At 35.5% G+C, this 18,725-nt stretch overlaps 1 protein-coding gene across 1 annotated transcript; it reads left to right on the forward strand.

The window, feature by feature from the left end:
* The first annotated feature begins 6,177 nt into the window (after positions 1–6,177).
* On the forward strand, positions 6,178–7,094 carry LOC110876970 (jacalin-related lectin 19). Its single transcript, XM_022125127.2, has 3 exons — positions 6,178–6,276; positions 6,345–6,530; positions 6,607–7,094. The coding sequence occupies exons 1-3, from the start codon at positions 6,178–6,180 to the stop codon at positions 6,964–6,966; spliced, it is 645 nt and encodes a 214-aa protein (XP_021980819.1). The 3' UTR covers positions 6,967–7,094.
* Positions 7,095–18,725: the final 11,631 nt, after the last annotated feature.

Genomic DNA, 18,725 nt, shown 5'->3' on the forward strand with positions numbered 1-18,725 from the left:
CTTGAGATTTTGAGGATTTACATTGTTTCATTGTTAATAGTGAGATCGACCATGTTAATATTCAAGTTGACCACAAGAAGTATAGATGTGTTTACCTCTTATCTACTCTGGGGGTAAGGATTCAGTACAAATCGTCCTTCACCTAGGAAGTGTAGGAAACCATTTAAACTAATGGTACAACACCATGTTAAACATGTTACAAATTGATAATTATATAATATAATGGGGGTATAAATTTTTATTTTTGTTTTTGTTGGTTTTTAATCAAATGATTGTATTGCTCATTAAATTTATGGGTTCTCGTTTGAATCTTACCTTACACACACGCATATATATCACTCGAGAGTAGGTACTTCTCTTTACAGATTTTGGATTAAAAAAGAACATATATTTGTTACCCTCGTTTAACCAAAGTTAACTGAACCGAATCGAACCACTCATATTTTCATATTTTTCTAGCTTTCATATATTTATCTTTGGTTCATGTATTTCGTATTTTATACATCCGTTTTATATATTTATACTTCCATTTCATGTATTATAATCACTAGTTTTGAACCAAGTTTGGTTTTGGCTATTAACCAAAATTAAACAAAGAGAAAATTACTTTTTGAGTCCCTATGTTTTAGGAGTATTAACCACTTGAGCCCAAAATCAACATGTTTAATGCCATGAGTCCCTAACTGTTCTTTTTGTAACACTTTGAGTCCAATTTTTAACACCATCCAAAAGTCTGTTAACTCTAAGGGCATTTCAGTCAATTACACCAAATGTACAAGTCAATAACGCAGAATGTATTTACAAGTTAAATTACCCATTTTATAATTGTATATACACACAAACAAACACATCCTGACTATCTCTCTTCTACATCTCTTTTTCTCTCTCTTCCTTATCTCTTTCAACTAAACCACCCCACCACTCCCCCCTTAAATTATCCCTCCCCCTCTCTAAAAACACAACCTTTAACTTTCTCTCTCTTAACGAAACAGTACAACAACAACGACTATTGGTGGTGATGAATGACAGAGGAAGTGGTGGTACGATGGGATTAATGGTGATGAACGACAGTGAGTTTTCCGATGTGGGTTTGATGGACGACGGGTTTGATGGTGATTTGATATGGTGATGGACGTGTTTAATGGTGTTTCTGATGTGGGTTTGAAGGACGGCGGGTTTGATGGTGACTTTTCGGATGTGGGTTTGATGGACGTCGGGGGTGATGAAAGGCGGCAGAGGTGAGTTTTCCGATATGGTGATGAACGACTGGAAACTTGATGGTGGTTCTGAACCATCAGATCTGGCAACACCATCTAAAATACTGTTTGTGATTAGAATATCGAGGATGTGATTATTTGGGTTGGGAGTGGCGACGCTGGGTGGTGGGTTTTGATGGTGGATGTGCAATAGTGGTGGGTGGTGTGGTGATGATGGTGGAGGTACAACAGTGGTGGATGGTGACGGTGGAGGTGTAGTGGTGGTGGTGTGGTGTTGATGGTGGAGGTGTGGGTAGTGTGGTGTGGTGCTGATGGTGGAGGTGCAGCGGTGGTGGGTTGTGTTGTGCTGACGGCGGAGGTGCATTGGTGATGGTGGTGTGGTGTGGTGTTGATGGTGGAGTGGTGGTGGTGGTGTGGTGTGGTGTGGTGTTGATGGTGGAGGTGTGGTGGTGGGGGGATGGAGGTGGGAGAGAGAGAGAGAGAGAGAGATAGATGTGGTGGTGCTAGATAATGGTTGTGGTAGGGGTAGGGGTGGTGTTGTATGGTGGTTTATGATGGTGGCGTATGGCGGTGATGGTGGTTGTCTTCTACACCGAGAGAGAGAGTGAGAGAGAGTAAAAGGGAGAGTGTGTGTGTTTGATTAGAGAGAGAGAGAGGGAGAGAGAGAGAGAGAGAGTAGAGGTATGTTTATTTTTTTATTGAGTTTTATGTTTAGGGGCATTTTAATCTTTTCAAGAAAAACTAACAGAAAGTTCAAACGAAGTTAAAAAATTGGACTTAGAGAGTTACAAAAATAGCGTTTAGGGACTCAGGGCGTTAAACATTTTGATTTTGGACTCAAGTGGTTAAAACCCCTAAAATAGGACTCAAAAAGTAATTATCTCTTAAACGAATCAAACCAAAAATCGTCAATCTAACCGAATGAACCGAATTGATTAACTGAAAAACGATTGGTTAATAAAACAGACTAATCAATGACTTCGGTTTCGGTTGAGGATAATAACCGAACCAACCAATTAATGCACACGCTGGCAGTGTCTGTGTTTCCCATCACATTACGTCGGCACTTTCTAGTTTATGTATAAAAATGCGTGATTTTTATTGTTTAAAATTACTTTATTATTAGAGTAAATTACAAGTTTTGTCCTTTATGTTTACATCAAATTGCAGACGCTGTCCTTTTGACCAAAAGTTTACAGGCGCTGTCCTTAACCTTCCAAAATCTTGCATGTTTTGTCCTTTAGTCCAAACCTGGTTAGAAATCTCAGTTAATTCTTGTCATGTGCAATGCACATAAGGGTACAATAGTCTTTTTCCTTCTCAACCCTTTCTATTTCCCCATTTACAACCCTTACCAACCCCTCAATTCTATCTTTAATTTGTAAATGAGCAGAACGAAGTGAAGGATTGCAAATACATTTACACCTCTCGCCTTTACACTTTACTAAATGATCTACTTTCGTATTGGGTATCTGAAGTTAAACAATTTAGAGTCCTTGTAGATTTCTTGCAAATTGGAGTTTTTTCCCATATTAGTGATGCAGGAAAAACTATTTACCATTTTAGTGTTCCTTGAAAACTATTTACCAAAATAGTATTTTTATTAGTTATTATTCTTTTTGGAATTTTTTACATACATCCCCTTACTAAAAACTTCTATTACATACATACTTAACCCTTAAATCAATTATATATTTTTTTATTTACCCATTAACCCTTTTGTAATTCTTTTTGCTAAAATCAGTCTGGTTTGGATAAACATCAAATGGCAACATCGAAGCACTTCATAAAGATGCAACCCTCAGGGATAAATATTGTGTAGTTTTTATTTATTTGAGTTTCCTTTAGCTTGTTTATTATTTAAGTAAGTCACTAGTTTATGTATTATGTTTTCTTCTGTTCTGAATTAAAAGAAAAGTGTACCATTGTTTCTTAAGTAAAAGAAAAGTGTCACATAGTTTCTTTTTATGCAAAATTCAATAGTTAGTTTCTTTGTTTGTTTTGTAAGTGAATAAAATAAAATAACTAAGTTTTTTTTTTTGTTTGAAGAAAAGTAAACTGTATTTAGAATTTCTGTGTGTGCGATTTGTTTGTTGCCTATCAAAATTTTTATGCAAGAATTCTAAATTGAAGTTGTATTTAGGGATGGGTTCGTTTCCGGTACAGAATCTATCTGCATCAAAAATTACTAATTCTAAAAATATCAAAAAAAAAGTTCGACTTTGATATGCTTCTTATTTCATTACTGATCCTAAAAGTATCAAAAAAATGTTCGTCTTTGTTATGCTTCTATTTTCATTGTTGAAATTTATTTGAGATGATTCATGTTATCTTTATTTGACTTTGGTTGAATGAAAAAAAATTAAATATAATGAATTGGTAAGGAAATATAATTAAGATAAAAACCAATGCAATACATTGATGGAAAAAAAAACTAAAATAAAAATACAATATATAATTAATTGAATAAAAAGATTAAAAAATGTACATTAAAATAACATTGATGGAAAAAAAAAAAACTAAAATAAAAATACAATATATAACTAACCCGTGGAGAGGGAAAGTGCTTTTCTTTTAATTTTTTTAACCCAAGAAATAAATGAGACATTGAGAAAGTTAATAATAACTAATAAAAATACTATTTTGGTAAATACTTTTCAAAGAACACTAAAATGGTAAATAGTTTTTCCTTCAACACCACTATAGGAAAAAACTCAGCAAATTGAGCGGTCATTGGTTACAAGAAAACTAGAAAAGAAAAAGAACTCAACATAAAAAAGGAATCAATAAACTGTTATAAGAAATCCCATGGATATTGTTGATTCTACTATTGAAAAATTGGAGGAACAACTAGCAGTGCATTAATGAGAATAATGAGATGGAAATGAAAATGGAAGAAGCTGTACACGATTCAGGTGTAGTTTGGTATAATTATTATGATTATTACTTTCTTGTAACTTATATTTTTTTAATAAAGAATTAATTTTTACAGAGAGGAAATACATTAAAGCTGAGTTTTAAGTCATGGCCTCTGCTTTATCGAAAGAAATTGGGACGATGACATCACAATTAAATCGACGGAAGCAAACAACATGTGAGGCTGTTTCCTTACGGGAAGAGGCCTAATGCAGATTGAAAGGTTACAGAAACATGAATGTTTTGGGTTATGACTGGACAATGGTTATATGATAATAGGGATCTGATAGAAATTAAACAATCTGAACAGAGAAATCATTCAAGCTGAAGTTTTAAAATAAGCATTTGATGAACACGATTTAGAATTAAGGATTGAAGATGCCCCCAAAAAATGAGGTTGCTAGCAATGATTGAGATGAATTGAGGGGTTGGTGAGGGTTATAAGTGCATGTTTGGGGTTCCTTATTTTGAAGAAAAAAGTCCTTTTACATGCCCAAAAGTCCTTTTTTTGGGTGTTTGCCTTTCCTTTTTTAGCCCAAAAGTCCTTTTCCAAAGGCAAAAGTCATGTTTTCCTGACTTTTTGTTTCCAAAAGGACTTTTCCAAAAGTTGAAAATAAGTTAAGCCAAACATGCCCTAAATGGGGAAATAGAAAGGGTTGAGAGGGAAAAAGACCATTGTACCCTTATGTGCATTGCACATGACAAGAATTAACTGAGATTTCTAACCAGGTTTGGCCTAAAGGACAAAACGTGCAAGATTTTGGAAGGTCAAGGACAGCGCTTGTAAACTTTTGGCCAAAAGGACACGCCTGCAATTTGATGTAAACATAAAGAACAAAACTTGTAATTTACTCTTATTATTAGGTAGTATAAAGTATAATTTTGTGATTGCATTTAAAACACTAATTAATAAAAATACTTTAAATTGTTTTTGTCAAAACGCGTTATGGTTCGAGTCTATTGTTGAAAAATATATGCCGCAAGGTAGGGCGTAAATAAACGAAACGAAAAGAACAAGTATTAAGGAATGAATATGTAATGCTTACCGAACCACATTTTATGTTCCTATTTGTTCATTAAAAAAATCAACATATTTATGAACACTTACCGAATGTAGACAGGCACAAACAAATACTAACAAATGTTCATGATAAAAAAAATGAACATTATATATTCATTTAAAATTACAATCTGCATTTTTCATTAAAAAGATTATGAAGAATCCACCAAAAATAAATAAATACTTAACGTAAGTAACCCAAAAATTAAAAATTAATAAGTTTGTCAAACTTTAACACAAACCAAAACTAAAATGATCAATGGGGGATACTGGCGTAGGCGTATAGTACAAATGTGGTTTCAAATTAAAAAAAAAAAACTAAAGCTAATAAAATAAAAATATAACATAAACAACCTTTAAATGAATGAACACAAATATACATAAGTGAGCGAATACAAATGAACGCATTACCGAATGTTTACGAACATAAACAAACGAAAACTATCTCTCTTCATGTTCGTTTGTTTTAACTTATCGAACAAAATTTCTGTTCATGTTTGTTTAATTATTAAACGAACAAACAAAAACAAACTTCTCGCTGAAAGATTCATAAATTGTTCGTTGTGCATTTGGTTCGTTTACAACCCTACCGCAAGGTATTATATTTATTCTTCCCGCTAACTAAAGTTGTCTTAGAAATAGTAATTGTACATGCATGTATTATGTATGCAATGGAATGGATGGGAAAGGAATTAGAATTTGAAATGAGATTGACATTAGAATCAGATGCTCGCTCATGGTAGCACTTTGTTTGCTCTTAACTTGTGTACAAAATTATCTATCAAACAAATAGATCTTTAATCTTTCTTTGCTAGACACTTTTTTGTGCAAATTCTTGGACTAATCATGGTATGAAAAACTATGTACGGGATGAAACCAGAATCAAAATCGGAATCCAAATATGTCTTATGCTTGAAGAATATAAAATAAAGACTTTTTGAAATGGAATCAAAATTCTAATAGCTTGCAGAACATTTTATTACTATGGTAGCTCTTTATAAATATCCATTAGTTTGCACGATTATCATTACATCTTTCTTTGCATTTTATCTTTCTAGCAACTCCTTGGACTCACTCAACATGGTATGAAAATCCTTATTAGATAATGATATCTCTTAATCACTGACTGATATTTGAAATACATGCAACAGGATACGGGCATACAATTGGGAGCAAATGTTGGGAGCTACTGGGATGATGGAGTACACGGTGGAGTTAGACAAATCACTCTTGTATACGGTAGTTGCATCGACTCAATGTGTGTAACATATGATAAGGATGGTAGATCTTTTCCGGCGGTAAAACATGGTGGCATGGGTGGAACCAAAAGTGCTCAGGTATACTAACGACGAAATCTAGGTGTATTTGTTGTTATATTGATTTATGGGTTTTTATTTCCTGGACTAATTTCAGATTAAGCTGCAATTTCCAGAGGAAATCTTGATTGGCGTTAGCGGGCATTTTTACCATGTGGTCCATGGTGGTTTCCCAGTGGTTCGATCCCTTACTCTCACGAGTAACCGAAGAACATTTGGGCCATTTGGGGTGGAAGAAGGAACCCCGTTTAATTTCTTCACAAATAGAGGCCACATTGTAGGTTTTTACGGAAGAAGTGGGTGGTTTCTGGATTCAATAGGGTTTTACTTGTCAAACCATAAACCAAATCTTTTCCGAAGGATCCCGGTGATGTTTGAAGGATCTAACCTTCGTGCTGCCAAAGATGAAGAACATCAGAAAGCTAAGGGCTCAAAGGGTTATAGTTGGGGCATTTGATTTATATCATGTCTCGTGCAAGTTCTTTTCTTTCCGTAATTGTAACAAGTTGTCACTTGTCAGATTCTCATCTATATTATGTACGATTACATAATAATGTAATTTATGTAAATGCCAAGGTTAACTAATATATAGGCAACTTTTACAAAATTCAGCAATTAGATTTATTATACGATCTGCACTCAACAAGTTCTTGTTGGAAATTTGGTGAATGGATATTAAATATATTTATAATTTAATAAAATTATAAATATTAATTAGAATATTCATGTGGTAAATAAAAGAGTAACTCTTGAGTATTTAATTAGTTTTATTAGAGTTTTTAAGTCTCTAATTAAGTGACTAATTAAATGAATAATTAAGTGAATCCTTTCACTAGTCTTGTTCAAATAGTAGGCTATGTGTTTTTTTTTGTTACAACAAGAATAGGATATTGCTTGAAACATGAAGAATACTAGAAGAATACTAGAAGTAGTATAAACACCTGAACACCAACTAGAGAGATGAGTACTCTCTAATTGTTTCCACCACATGAGTTCAAACACTACAATTACCAGATGTAACCTTGGGCCGGTGAGCCATCTCCGGCAATACAGACTGCTTCGGCTGTTGTACCCTGGGAGACAGACGCGTCATCTTTAGTAGAGGCGCGAAATCTGTTTTAAGGGAAGCGTGTTGAACACGTGCCTCAACCAAAATCGTCAACGTTTTAGTGTGCTCTTTGTTGCAGTCAAGGAGTATTTTTCAAGACTCAAGATGATGAATACTCGAGTCTAGGATGCTATCAAGTGCGCGTGAAGCACCCACCAGAGATGCGGCTTGAATCAAGATTGGTATATATAATTATATTTATATTCTTTTATTTAGTTATTGCAACCGGTATTGTACAATGATATTTCCTACGAATAACGAGAGTCTCGTTATGATATATTTTGTAATTATATTTTACAAAAGGTGAACCTATTTCCTACAAACTTAAAACAGATTTCATGAGATTGTTGCTACAATCTTAAAACCTTATTTATAAGGATTTTGGGTTCACAAAAGGATTTATAATAAAAAAATATATTGAAAAGATTATGATCTTGTAAATATTTTCTTTTGGGAAATATGTATGTGGTACAACTTGTTGTGTTTGGATTTCTTGAGATTGAGATACAATCTTAAATCCTATACCGTGGTACAAAACGAATGTTTTTGGTTCAACCGTTTGGTTTTTAAACGATTTTGGGAATCGTTAATTTTTTCTAACTTTTGTGTTAGATCGGGTTTATTAGTGTAAACCATACGTTTTTTGTAAACCGTTAAATTCTCTAACATGTGTGTTAGACCGGAATTATTGGTGTCAACCATACGTTTTTTGTAAACGTTAAATTCTCTAACATGTGTGTTAGACTGGAATTATTGGTGTAAACCATATGTTTTTTTGTAAACGTTAAACTCTCCTAAGTAGAGTTTTTTATTACTTTAAATAAGAGTTTTATGTTACTTGATTAGAGTTTTATGTCTCTAATTAAGTCTCTATTTAAAGTAGACTCTTCATCCACCCATGGATTGATATGAACAAATAAGTCTTATAATGATTTTTGTAATCATTTGTCTTCTAACATGCGTGTTAGAAACGTTCATGAAACGCGTTAGTTTGCAAGCAATTTTTTAATTGTTTGGTTTCTAACGTGTGCATTAGAAATGACTTATTTATTTAAACCATATATGTGTTTTTAGCAAGTCGAATTAACATTTTGTGAAAATGTTAATATTTCTAACGTGCGCGTTAGAATTTCTTTCATTTTAACATGATTGTTAAAAATGGTTAAAATACAAATGCTTTGAAATGTTTTATGTAAACATTTTATATAAGTAATTTGTTGTAGCATTGATTTTAATCCTTTGTATGATTTAGAAATAAAAGGTCATACATTGAAGTTGATGTTTGATTGACTTCAAGAATTAAATCACTATAAAGTGATAGTGTAGTTGTGTGGGATTCATCACCAACTTTAATTTGTGATTTCTAAATCAATTTGAGTGAAATTTTAATTACTAATTAAACTCTTCATATAGTGAAACTCTTGTGTAGAGTTTTAATGGTGACATTTGATGAGTTTTATTAGAGTTTAAATATATAATTATGGAGACTCTTAACTCTTCATATGTGAAACTCTTGAGTAGAGTTTTAATGGTGACATTTGATGAGTTTTATTATAGTTTAAATATATAATTATGGAGACTCTTAACTCTTCATATGTGAAACTCTTGAGTAGAGTTTTAATGGTGACATTTGATGAGTTTTATTAGAGTTTAAATATATAATTGTTGAGACTCTTAACTCTTAATATGGTGAAACTCTTGAGTAGAGTTTTAATGATTACATTTGATGACTTCTATTAGAGTTTAAGTCTATAATTATTGAGACTTAACTCTTAATATGGTGAAACTCTTGAGTAGAGTTTTAATGATGACATTTGATGACTTTTATTAGAGTTTAAGTCTATAATTATTGAGACTCTTAACTCTTAATATGATGAAACTCTTGAGTAGAGTTTTAATGATGACATTTGATGAGTTTTATTGATGACATTTAATGCTCTAATTTTGTCATGTTTTGTATATATAAAATGACTTAAATTTTCTAACATGTGTGTTAGAAAATGTGTATCACGAATACGAGGTTAGAGATTGTTCATAATGAACAAAAACGTTTTATGTAAACATTTAATTGCCTATGTGAGCATTAAAGATGATGAGAAATGGTTTATTTTATAGACTATATCTTTGGAAAACGTTTTATGTAAACGCTCGATTCTATAATGTGCTTGTTATAACGTTTTTTTTCTAACATGCGTGTTAGAAAATGTTATTTGGTGAAAAACAACTTGGTGTTGTTGTGAACAAATTTAATTGTTCAAGTTTACTACTTAAATGTAGTATTTGTAACAACTTGGTGTTGTTTTGAGCATAATTGTCCAAGTTTAAAGTTTAAACACGAAATGGGGAACTTGTACTTACAAGTGCATGGACTCTTATTGAGGGAGTACCTCAAGACATGCCATGGGACGATATTGTTGAAAAGATTTCGGTCAGATTATAAAGTGTTGAAGATAAAAGCACTTTGCTATTTGATGTCTACATATTGTCTATGCTTTCGTTTAAATTTCAAAAGTGATTGGCACTTATGATTTAGTTTCCAATGTATTTTATTGTTTTGTGTTCAATATCTTCGGATAACACATGCAATTTTTTACAAAGAAATAAATCACTAATGGTTGTGACGTATAAATTATGTTTGTGGAAAGTAATTATAACGTCGGTTATACATTGTTTAAAATAATATGGTTTTAAACGGATAGTACATGAAAATACTTGGACATAAACAACTTGAGAGTTGTTACATTGACTAAAAGTCAAAGACGAAACATCAAATGTATAACCACATCATGAATGAGTAATGAAAGAACGTAGTGAGTGTATTGAGATGAAATACACTAACGACATTCATGTCGCATACTTCACTAGAAGTCATTGAAAAATTCACAAGTGTGAATTCTAACATATGAAAGTAAAAGTACTATATGTTATTGTATACCTTTAATAAATCTTGCGAGATTTATAAGTAGATGCGTCTACCACTTGATTATTATTAGATCTATATGGAGATTTTACCTTCATTTGGGAGAGCATCCTAAATATACATATCTCCTAATGAATAACAATAGATGTGTGCAAATCACTTATGGCAAAATTATAAATGCCATGTTGTTGAGTGTCGATCTAGTTGATTCTATCTCACACATAATAGTGAGTGTAGACAAGGAACATTCATCTTGTTGGTGATGAATGTGTTCACCAAGTGACTTGGATTAAGACTTATGTTTAAGTACTTATGAGTCAATGGTAGATTGTTGGAGATCAAAGGTAATCAAGTTATGTTCCTTAAATGAATGATGAAATTTAGCTATGTGCTATATATAATAATTTGTGAGACCTTCCTAAATATTGATGTTTTAGGATTATGAATAAGTCTCATTATTTTGTCTTAACAAGGGATGAATGTTGCAAAGTGATATTATGATATCCTTAGGGCTGTGAAGAATTAGAATAATGCATCCTCTGTTCACATGCTAAAGTATTGTAGTCTAAAGCATGCTAGACTAGTACTTGGTTAATTATGGGTCTTGACGGAGACTAATTAACTCTAAACATTCAAATGTGTATGAACACAAAAAGAATTTGTGTATGGAAAAAGTTGAGAGAGAATTTTCATTCATTATAAGGAAATGACATGTAACTTTTAAGAGTTTATTCGAAAAGCTAATGAGGAGAACTCATTGTCTAAGCTAATTCTAGATGCTAAATTAGAATTATTCTAAGTTGGTGATAAACTTATGACAATGGCATGTGTTGCTTTGGTCAGCTCGGAAGCTTGTGTAAGCTAATGCAATATGAGTTGAATTCACTGATACAATAAGGTTGGTGTTGTTCAATCATATGTGTATAAATGTCGCAATAAGTGGTGTTACGGAAATGTTGATCAAATGGCAAGAAATGTGGGGGAGGAACCATTTAAGAAACAACCCTATAAGGGTATGTAGAAATGGTTCTCATTAACACATCTAAATGTTATCCAATAACACTTAAATGTGGGGGGTGTCTTGCATTTGTTTTTAGCAATAAGGATTTTGTAATCCAATCTAACATTGCAAATAGACGACTAAGTGGAGGACTGATGTGAGTAAAATGCAACATATAAATTACATCAAATGAGCCATAAAACTAACCCTTTTTAAGTACTAATGTTGGAAAAAGTGTACTTTTGTCTTCCTTTTGTATTTTCAGGGTTAAAAGAGCTTAAATGAACAAAAGAAGCAAAAATGCAGCCAAATCCAACATAAATACAAAGAAAAGGAAGAAACGTGGCATGCCCGACTCCTCGACAGCATTTCCCAAAGCAAAAACAAGAAGAAAGCTGAGCATGGGGTTGTGCCCAGCTGAGCATGGGGCTGTGCCCAGCTGAACACGGGGCTGTGTCCAGCGGACACGGGGCGTGTCCAGCTCAACACGGGGCCGTGCTCAGCGAGCACGGGGGCGTGTCCAGGATGGTCAGCCCTGGCAGAAAAGACAAAAGTGATAGAAGCTTCTGTTGCCCACCACGGGGTCGTGTCCAGTGAGCACGGGGGCGTGGTGAAAGTACAGCAGGCGCATTAATTGTAATTGCGAATTACAATTAATGAAGAGAGAGAATGTCAGACGGGCACGGGGGCGTGTCCAGCGGACACGGGGCCGTGCCCAGCCTTCTGTTCAGCCTATAAATAGGGGTGCTTGGCTGCATTCCATTTCATCCCTTGGCACACCACCTCTCTCACACCTCATCCACCACCCACCATCACCATAACACCATCATCCACCACCATCATCCATTGTCCATCGTAGAGTGTGTGAGTCGTCTCGGGATCCAAGATTGATCGTAAGAGTTCTTGACAATCAAGGCCATGTTTGCCTAAGTCTCTTACATCACTTGGTGAAGACAAGTGTTTAGTATAATACTTTTTATTTTTAATCTTTTGCACTTTTTATTTGGTTTTGTATTAATGACTTTAATAACTAGTTACTTATGTTGAAGGTGATCTTTCCTTATCGTTTGTCCGTGGTGTCTTGGCATTATTTTACTGTCTATATAAAATAAAAGATTTTCACCATTCATATCTCCACGGTCTATATGGAGGTATGTTGGCTACCTGGTCGGGGGTTAAGGGAACGGTTTGGTAAGGGTCTTGCCCTTGTTCAGCGTTTAGAGGTCCTGCTTGGGACCTGGGTCAAATTTAGTAGGATCTCCTTCAATGCCCATAGGTATTGGATGGCGGGGATCCAAACTCTTTGACCCCCTCATAAGTTAACTACTATTAATACTATAACCCGGCTATTTAGGACTGTATCCCTGCTGACTCAGACTACTTAGCCGAGGGTAACGTCACCGCCAAAAGCGGGGCCTACCATAATTTGCATTAATAACTTAATTCATTATCTTTCAATAATCCGACCCTTTAGGATTGTATCCTTGCTGACTCAAACTACTGGGTTGAGGGTAACGTCGCCTTCAAAAGAGGGGCCTACTACAATAACTAAGATAATCTCTTAAACAAGTGCAAAAGTGCAAAAATAATCAAAGGTTATACTAATACACGTGTCGGATCCAAGTGATTCATCTTGTCTATCTGTTTTTTTATTTTATTTTATTTTTCAGCATTTAGTTAGTTTTTATTTTTCTTAGTTTAAAACATTTTTCTCACTTTTTGATTTGATTAGACGTTGAGGATAAACCGGTATTAAAAGCTCTTGTGTCCTTGGACGACCTCGGTATCTTACCAACACTATACTACGTCCACGATGGGTGCACTTGCCCATATGTGTGTTTAGTGTTAGTGAATATCGTGTTTTATAAATTTAAAACTTGGCTAAAAGTGTAAAAAGGGTTTAATTATATATTAAAAACATATACACACTGACACGCATCAAGTTTTTGGCGCCGCTGCCGGGGACACAAGGATTTTAAGAAAGCTTAAAATCAACGGCCTAATCAGTTTTTCAAAACCTTTTTAAAACGCGCGCATTTTTCTGCATTTTAGTTTAGTTTTGCATTTACAGTAGCCTGAACACGGGGTCGTGCTCGCTGAACACGCCCCCGTGCTGCATATTTTTAGAGTAGATACCCAGATACAGAGTCTGAACACGGGGCCGTGCGCGCTGAACACGCCCCCGTGTTCAACGTGACCAGTAAATCTAATTAAAACGCCCAGATACAGTCCCTGAACACGGGGCCGTGTTCACTCAACACGGGGCCGTGTCCAGCTTCTGTTTCCGTCTTTATTTTTTGTTTTCTGGTCCCGAGACTCAGTTGTGGTCTGTTGAGTGATTCTTATGGATCAATACTCAAGAGGTTACAACTACACCTATGATGAGGATGATTATAGGGGTAATTATTGTACTAGTTGTCGTAACACACGCTCGGTTCAATATAATACTTCATATCAACCATCCAATTCATACAACTACTATGAGGAGCCCAGGTACGAGCCATCAACTTCATACACATCCTATGAAGACCAAAGGTATGAACCTCCTCCCTCATACTCATATTTTGATGAACCAAGGTATGAGCCTTCATACTCATACTTTGAAGATTCAACATATGAGCCACCACCTTCATACTCTTATTATGAGGAACCATGGCGTGAACAACCCACCTCATATGAGTACTATGAAGAACAAAGTTTCGACCCTTATCCATCATATACTTATCATGAAGAACAATGGTGTGAGCCATCTACTTCATATGGGTACTATGAGGAACCAAGGATCGAACAACCGGATTCAAGCTTTGAGGATCCCGATCCTTACTCTATCACCGACATAGCCGATAGGATAATAGAAAGACTCAAATTTATCGAAAGATGCATAAAAGAATCTCACGCAAGGGAAGAGGAGTCCCGCGCAAGAGAAGAATTAAAAAAGGAAGAAACGATAATTGAGGAGTTAAAAATGGAAGAACAAATAAGTGAAAAACCGACACATGAGTTAAACAACGAAAGGGGCGAAGTCGATAACGTTAAATTACAAGAAGAGTCTAATTTTAAAGAAATTAATCTCTTGTCACCTTCTTTCGAAAATCATTGTTTAGTACCAACTCATGCTAAGTTTTTAAAAGAGCTAAACACTAATGCTAAAATCAAAGAAATGGTAAGTGTTAAGTTAACTAATGATCAAACCTCGCTAATAAAAGAAGATCCTTTTGAAATTAACATCACACCGGTTCCATGTTTCTTTCAAAATTCCTTTATTAGTAATATCACCATTGATAAAGATCTTTGTGTTAACATAATGCCTAACTACATTTTCGAAAAATTAAGTATTAGTGATTTTTCTCCACTTCAAATACCCATTTTTCTATCCGATCGGAAAGTAATAAAATCAATCGGTGTAGTTGAGGATTTCTTGGTTCAAACAAATCAAATGGTTATTCCAACCGACTTTGTCATCCTCGATGACGCTCCTCTAGTCTTGGGAAAACCTTTTGTAAAAACTCATGAAGCTTTGAAAAACCGGAAGTTTAATAATTTACCTCTTCAATTAGGGGCATTCAAAAGGAGCATAGATCTTGAGCGCTCAATGAAATATCCTTTTGGCAATAATGACCCCCTAATTGAAGATGAGCCTGAACCACCCGATAAGGAGGGTCTAGCCAAGGACCCTTATAAACGTGGCGCACCACGGAGGCATTCCGCGGAACTATCCTTAGTTTTAGATTAGTTTAACTTTTGTGCTTTCTAGTTTAGTTTTGATTTGCAGGAATAAAACACACTCGGGATGGTGAAGGATACTAAGGGAAGCTTGAACCAACACTCCATGCGCAAAAACAGAGCCTCTCGACAATTTTTCTTCATTACTGCAAGTTCAGCACGGGGCCGTGCTCACCCAACACGCCCCCGTGCCCAAAAATCTGCAGAAATGCCCAGTTCAGGTACCTGGACACGGGGCCGTGCTCACTGAACACGCCCCCGTGCCCAGCCTTCTGTTTACTTTTGGTACTGGCAGTCTGGACACAGGGCCGTGTTCAGCCAACACCACCCCGTGTTCAGCTACCCAGTACCATAAAATCTTGTTTTTAACCCACTTTTACACATTTTAATCAACCGAAAAACTTATTTTTGGGACACATTGAGGACAATGTGTAATTTAAGTGTGGGGGATGCTAAAACCTTGAATTTTTCAAGTCCTAATAACAAGCCTTACACAAAACTATATTGAAACCGCTAAACACCCCAAATTTTTTCAAAAACTTTTCATTTTTTTTACTTGTCTTGGTTTAATTTGGGAATAACAAGTTCTAAAAAGGTTATATTTTTATAAATTTACAACCGATAGCGTCGTGATAAAAAGAACCAACATAAGAAGATTATGAAACGGCATGACAATCTTAGTTAAAATTTGATTATATATACTTGATCACATAAAAACCCATTCCCACAAAAGTGAGTTTTGAGCCTTTATTGAGCATACAAATATACATCTTTAAACTAAATGCTCATTTTTCGTTTCTTGTGTGAATAGCCGCTTGGTTCTTACGACTCTAGAACTTGCCACGACGATACATTCCCGGTCCTTACCAACTTAAACCCGAGTAAGTAAATGATGGAGGCATTAGGACTAACCCCTTTTTATTTCTACACCATTAATATTTTTTTTTTTTTTTTTTTTTTTACCACCTACCCAAAAATCCCCCTAGTTAACCCCTTTGAGCCTAAACCTTTTCGTTTCTTTCCCCAAAACAAACACCCTTTACCCACCAAACCTTTTTTATTTTAAACCCTTTATTTTAGTAACAAAGCTCGGTTTTCTTGTGACACAAAAAAAAAAAAAAGAGATGAAGTTAGCAATAAACAAACAAGCTCATCAAAAGAAACCTTGTTTGAAAAATGCTTCATAAGAATTAAAAAAAAAAGTGAAAAAAAAAGAAGAAAAAAAAAACAAAGTGTTTTACGAAAACCGACGCTTTTTACGCTTTTCGCCCTTTTACTAACCACTAACCCAACCACCCACCTTTAGCCCAAGCCTAACCCTTCACCCAAAAAGTCCTCTTGATATTTACAAAGGTATAAAGTTAAAAAGGAGGAGGATTGATTGCTTGGCAAGCTTATGGTAGGAATAAGTTCCATGCCGCTCTCGAGTGATTCACTAAAAATACACCTTCGGCCGAGTGTTGAGTGATCCCCCGTGAGGTATGTGAACTTGTATATAAATGAAATTTTAAAAAAGGCATGTTATGCCCAAATAAGTAATTTCTCTTATGAAACGTTCTAAATAAATCACAACGAATAGGATTGTAAATAGTATAAAAATAAAACCCAATAAAGATCTTGGATTCCCGACACTCAAGACAAGCCCAAAACCTTCTCTTCTACCCATTCCATTTGAGAGTGTAAGCCACATATTAAAGAGTTTTGCTTGAGGACAAGCAAAGATTCAAGTGTGGGGGTATTTGATGTGAGTAAAATGCAACATATAAATTACATCAAATGAGCCATAAAACTAACCCTTTTTAAGTACTAATGTTGGAAAAAGTGTACTTTTGTCTTCCTTTTGTATTTTCAGGGTTAAAAGAGCTTAAATGAACAAAAGAAGCAAAAATGCAGCCAAATCCAACATAAATACAAAGAAAAGGAAGAAACGTGGCATGCCCGACTCCTCGACAGCATTTCCCAAAGCAAAAACAAGAAGAAAGCTGAGCATGGGGTTGTGCCCAGCTGAGCATGGGGCTGTGCCCAGCTGAACACGGGGCTGTGTCCAGCGGACACGGGGCGTGTCCAGCTCAACACGGGGCCGTGCTCAGTGAGCACGGGGGCGTGTCCAGGATGGCCAGCCCTGGCAGAAAAGACAAAAGTGATAGAAGCTTCTGTTGCCCACCACGGGGTCGTGTCCAGTGAGCACGGGGGCGTGGTGAAAGTACAGCAGGCGCATTAATTGTAATTGCGAATTACAATTAATGAAGAGAGAGAATGTCAGACGGGCACGGGGGCGTGTCCAGCGGACACGGGGCCGTGCCCAGCCTTCTGTTCAGCCTATAAATAGGGGTGCTTGGCTGCATTCCATTTCATCCCTTGGCACACCACCTCTCTCACACCTCATCCACCACCCACCATCACCATAACACCATCATCCACCACCATCATCCATTGTCCATCGTAGAGTGTGTGAGTCGTCTCGGGATCCAAGATTGATCGTAAGAGTTCTTGACAATCAAGGCCATGTTTGCCTAAGTCTCTTACATCACTTGGTGAAGACAAGTGTTTAGTATAATACTTTTTATTTTTAATCTTTTGCACTTTTTATTTGGTTTTGTATTAATGACTTTAATAACTAGTTACTTATGTTGAAGGTGATCTTTCCTTATCGTTTGTCCGTGGTGTCTTGGCATTATTTTACTGTCTATATAAAATAAAAGATTTTCACCATTCATATCTCCACGGTCTATATGGAGGTATGTTGGCTACCTGGTCGGGGGTTAAGGGAACGGTTTGGTAAGGGTCTTGCCCTTGTTCAGCGTTTAGAGGTCCTGCTTGGGACCTGGGTCAAATTTAGTAGGATCTCCTTCAATGCCCATAGGTATTGGATGGCGGGGATCCAAACTCTTTGACCCCCTCATAAGTTAACTACTATTAATACTATAACCCGGCTATTTAGGACTGTATCCCTGCTGACTCAGACTACTTAGCCGAGGGTAACGTCACCGCCAAAAGCGGGGCCTACCATAATTTGCATTAATAACTTAATTCATTATCTTTCAATAATCCGACCCTTTAGGATTGTATCCTTGCTGACTCAAACTACTGGGTTGAGGGTAACGTCGCCTTCAAAAGAGGGGCCTACTACAATAACTAAGATAATCTCTTAAACAAGTGCAAAAGTGCAAAAATAATCAAAGGTTATACTAATACACGTGTCGGATCCAAGTGATTCATCTTGTCTATCTGTTTTTTTATTTTATTTTATTTTTCAGCATTTAGTTAGTTTTTATTTTTCTTAGTTTAAAACATTTTTCTCACTTTTTGATTTGATTAGACGTTGAGGATAAACCGGTATTAAAAGCTCTTGTGTCCTTGGACGACCTCGGTATCTTACCAACACTATACTACGTCCACGATGGGTGCACTTGCCCATATGTGTGTTTAGTGTTAGTGAATATCGTGTTTTATAAATTTAAAACT

The sequence above is a fragment of the Helianthus annuus genome, chromosome 9, assembly GCF_002127325.2.
Source record: "Helianthus annuus cultivar XRQ/B chromosome 9, HanXRQr2.0-SUNRISE, whole genome shotgun sequence".
NCBI classification, from domain to species: Eukaryota; Viridiplantae; Streptophyta; class Magnoliopsida; order Asterales; family Asteraceae; genus Helianthus; species Helianthus annuus.

Bases quoted from the DNA above. Each gene is read 5' to 3' on its own strand.
- LOC110876970 (XM_022125127.2), top strand. From the start codon at position 6,178: ATGGTAGCTCTTTATAAATATCCATTAGTTTGCACGATTATCATTACA. The intron at 6,277-6,344 runs GTATGAAAATCC...TACATGCAACAG, and splicing joins CCTTGGACTCACTCAACATG to GATACGGGCATACAATTGGG. The intron at 6,531-6,606 runs GTATACTAACGA...GACTAATTTCAG, and splicing joins GTGGAACCAAAAGTGCTCAG to ATTAAGCTGCAATTTCCAGA.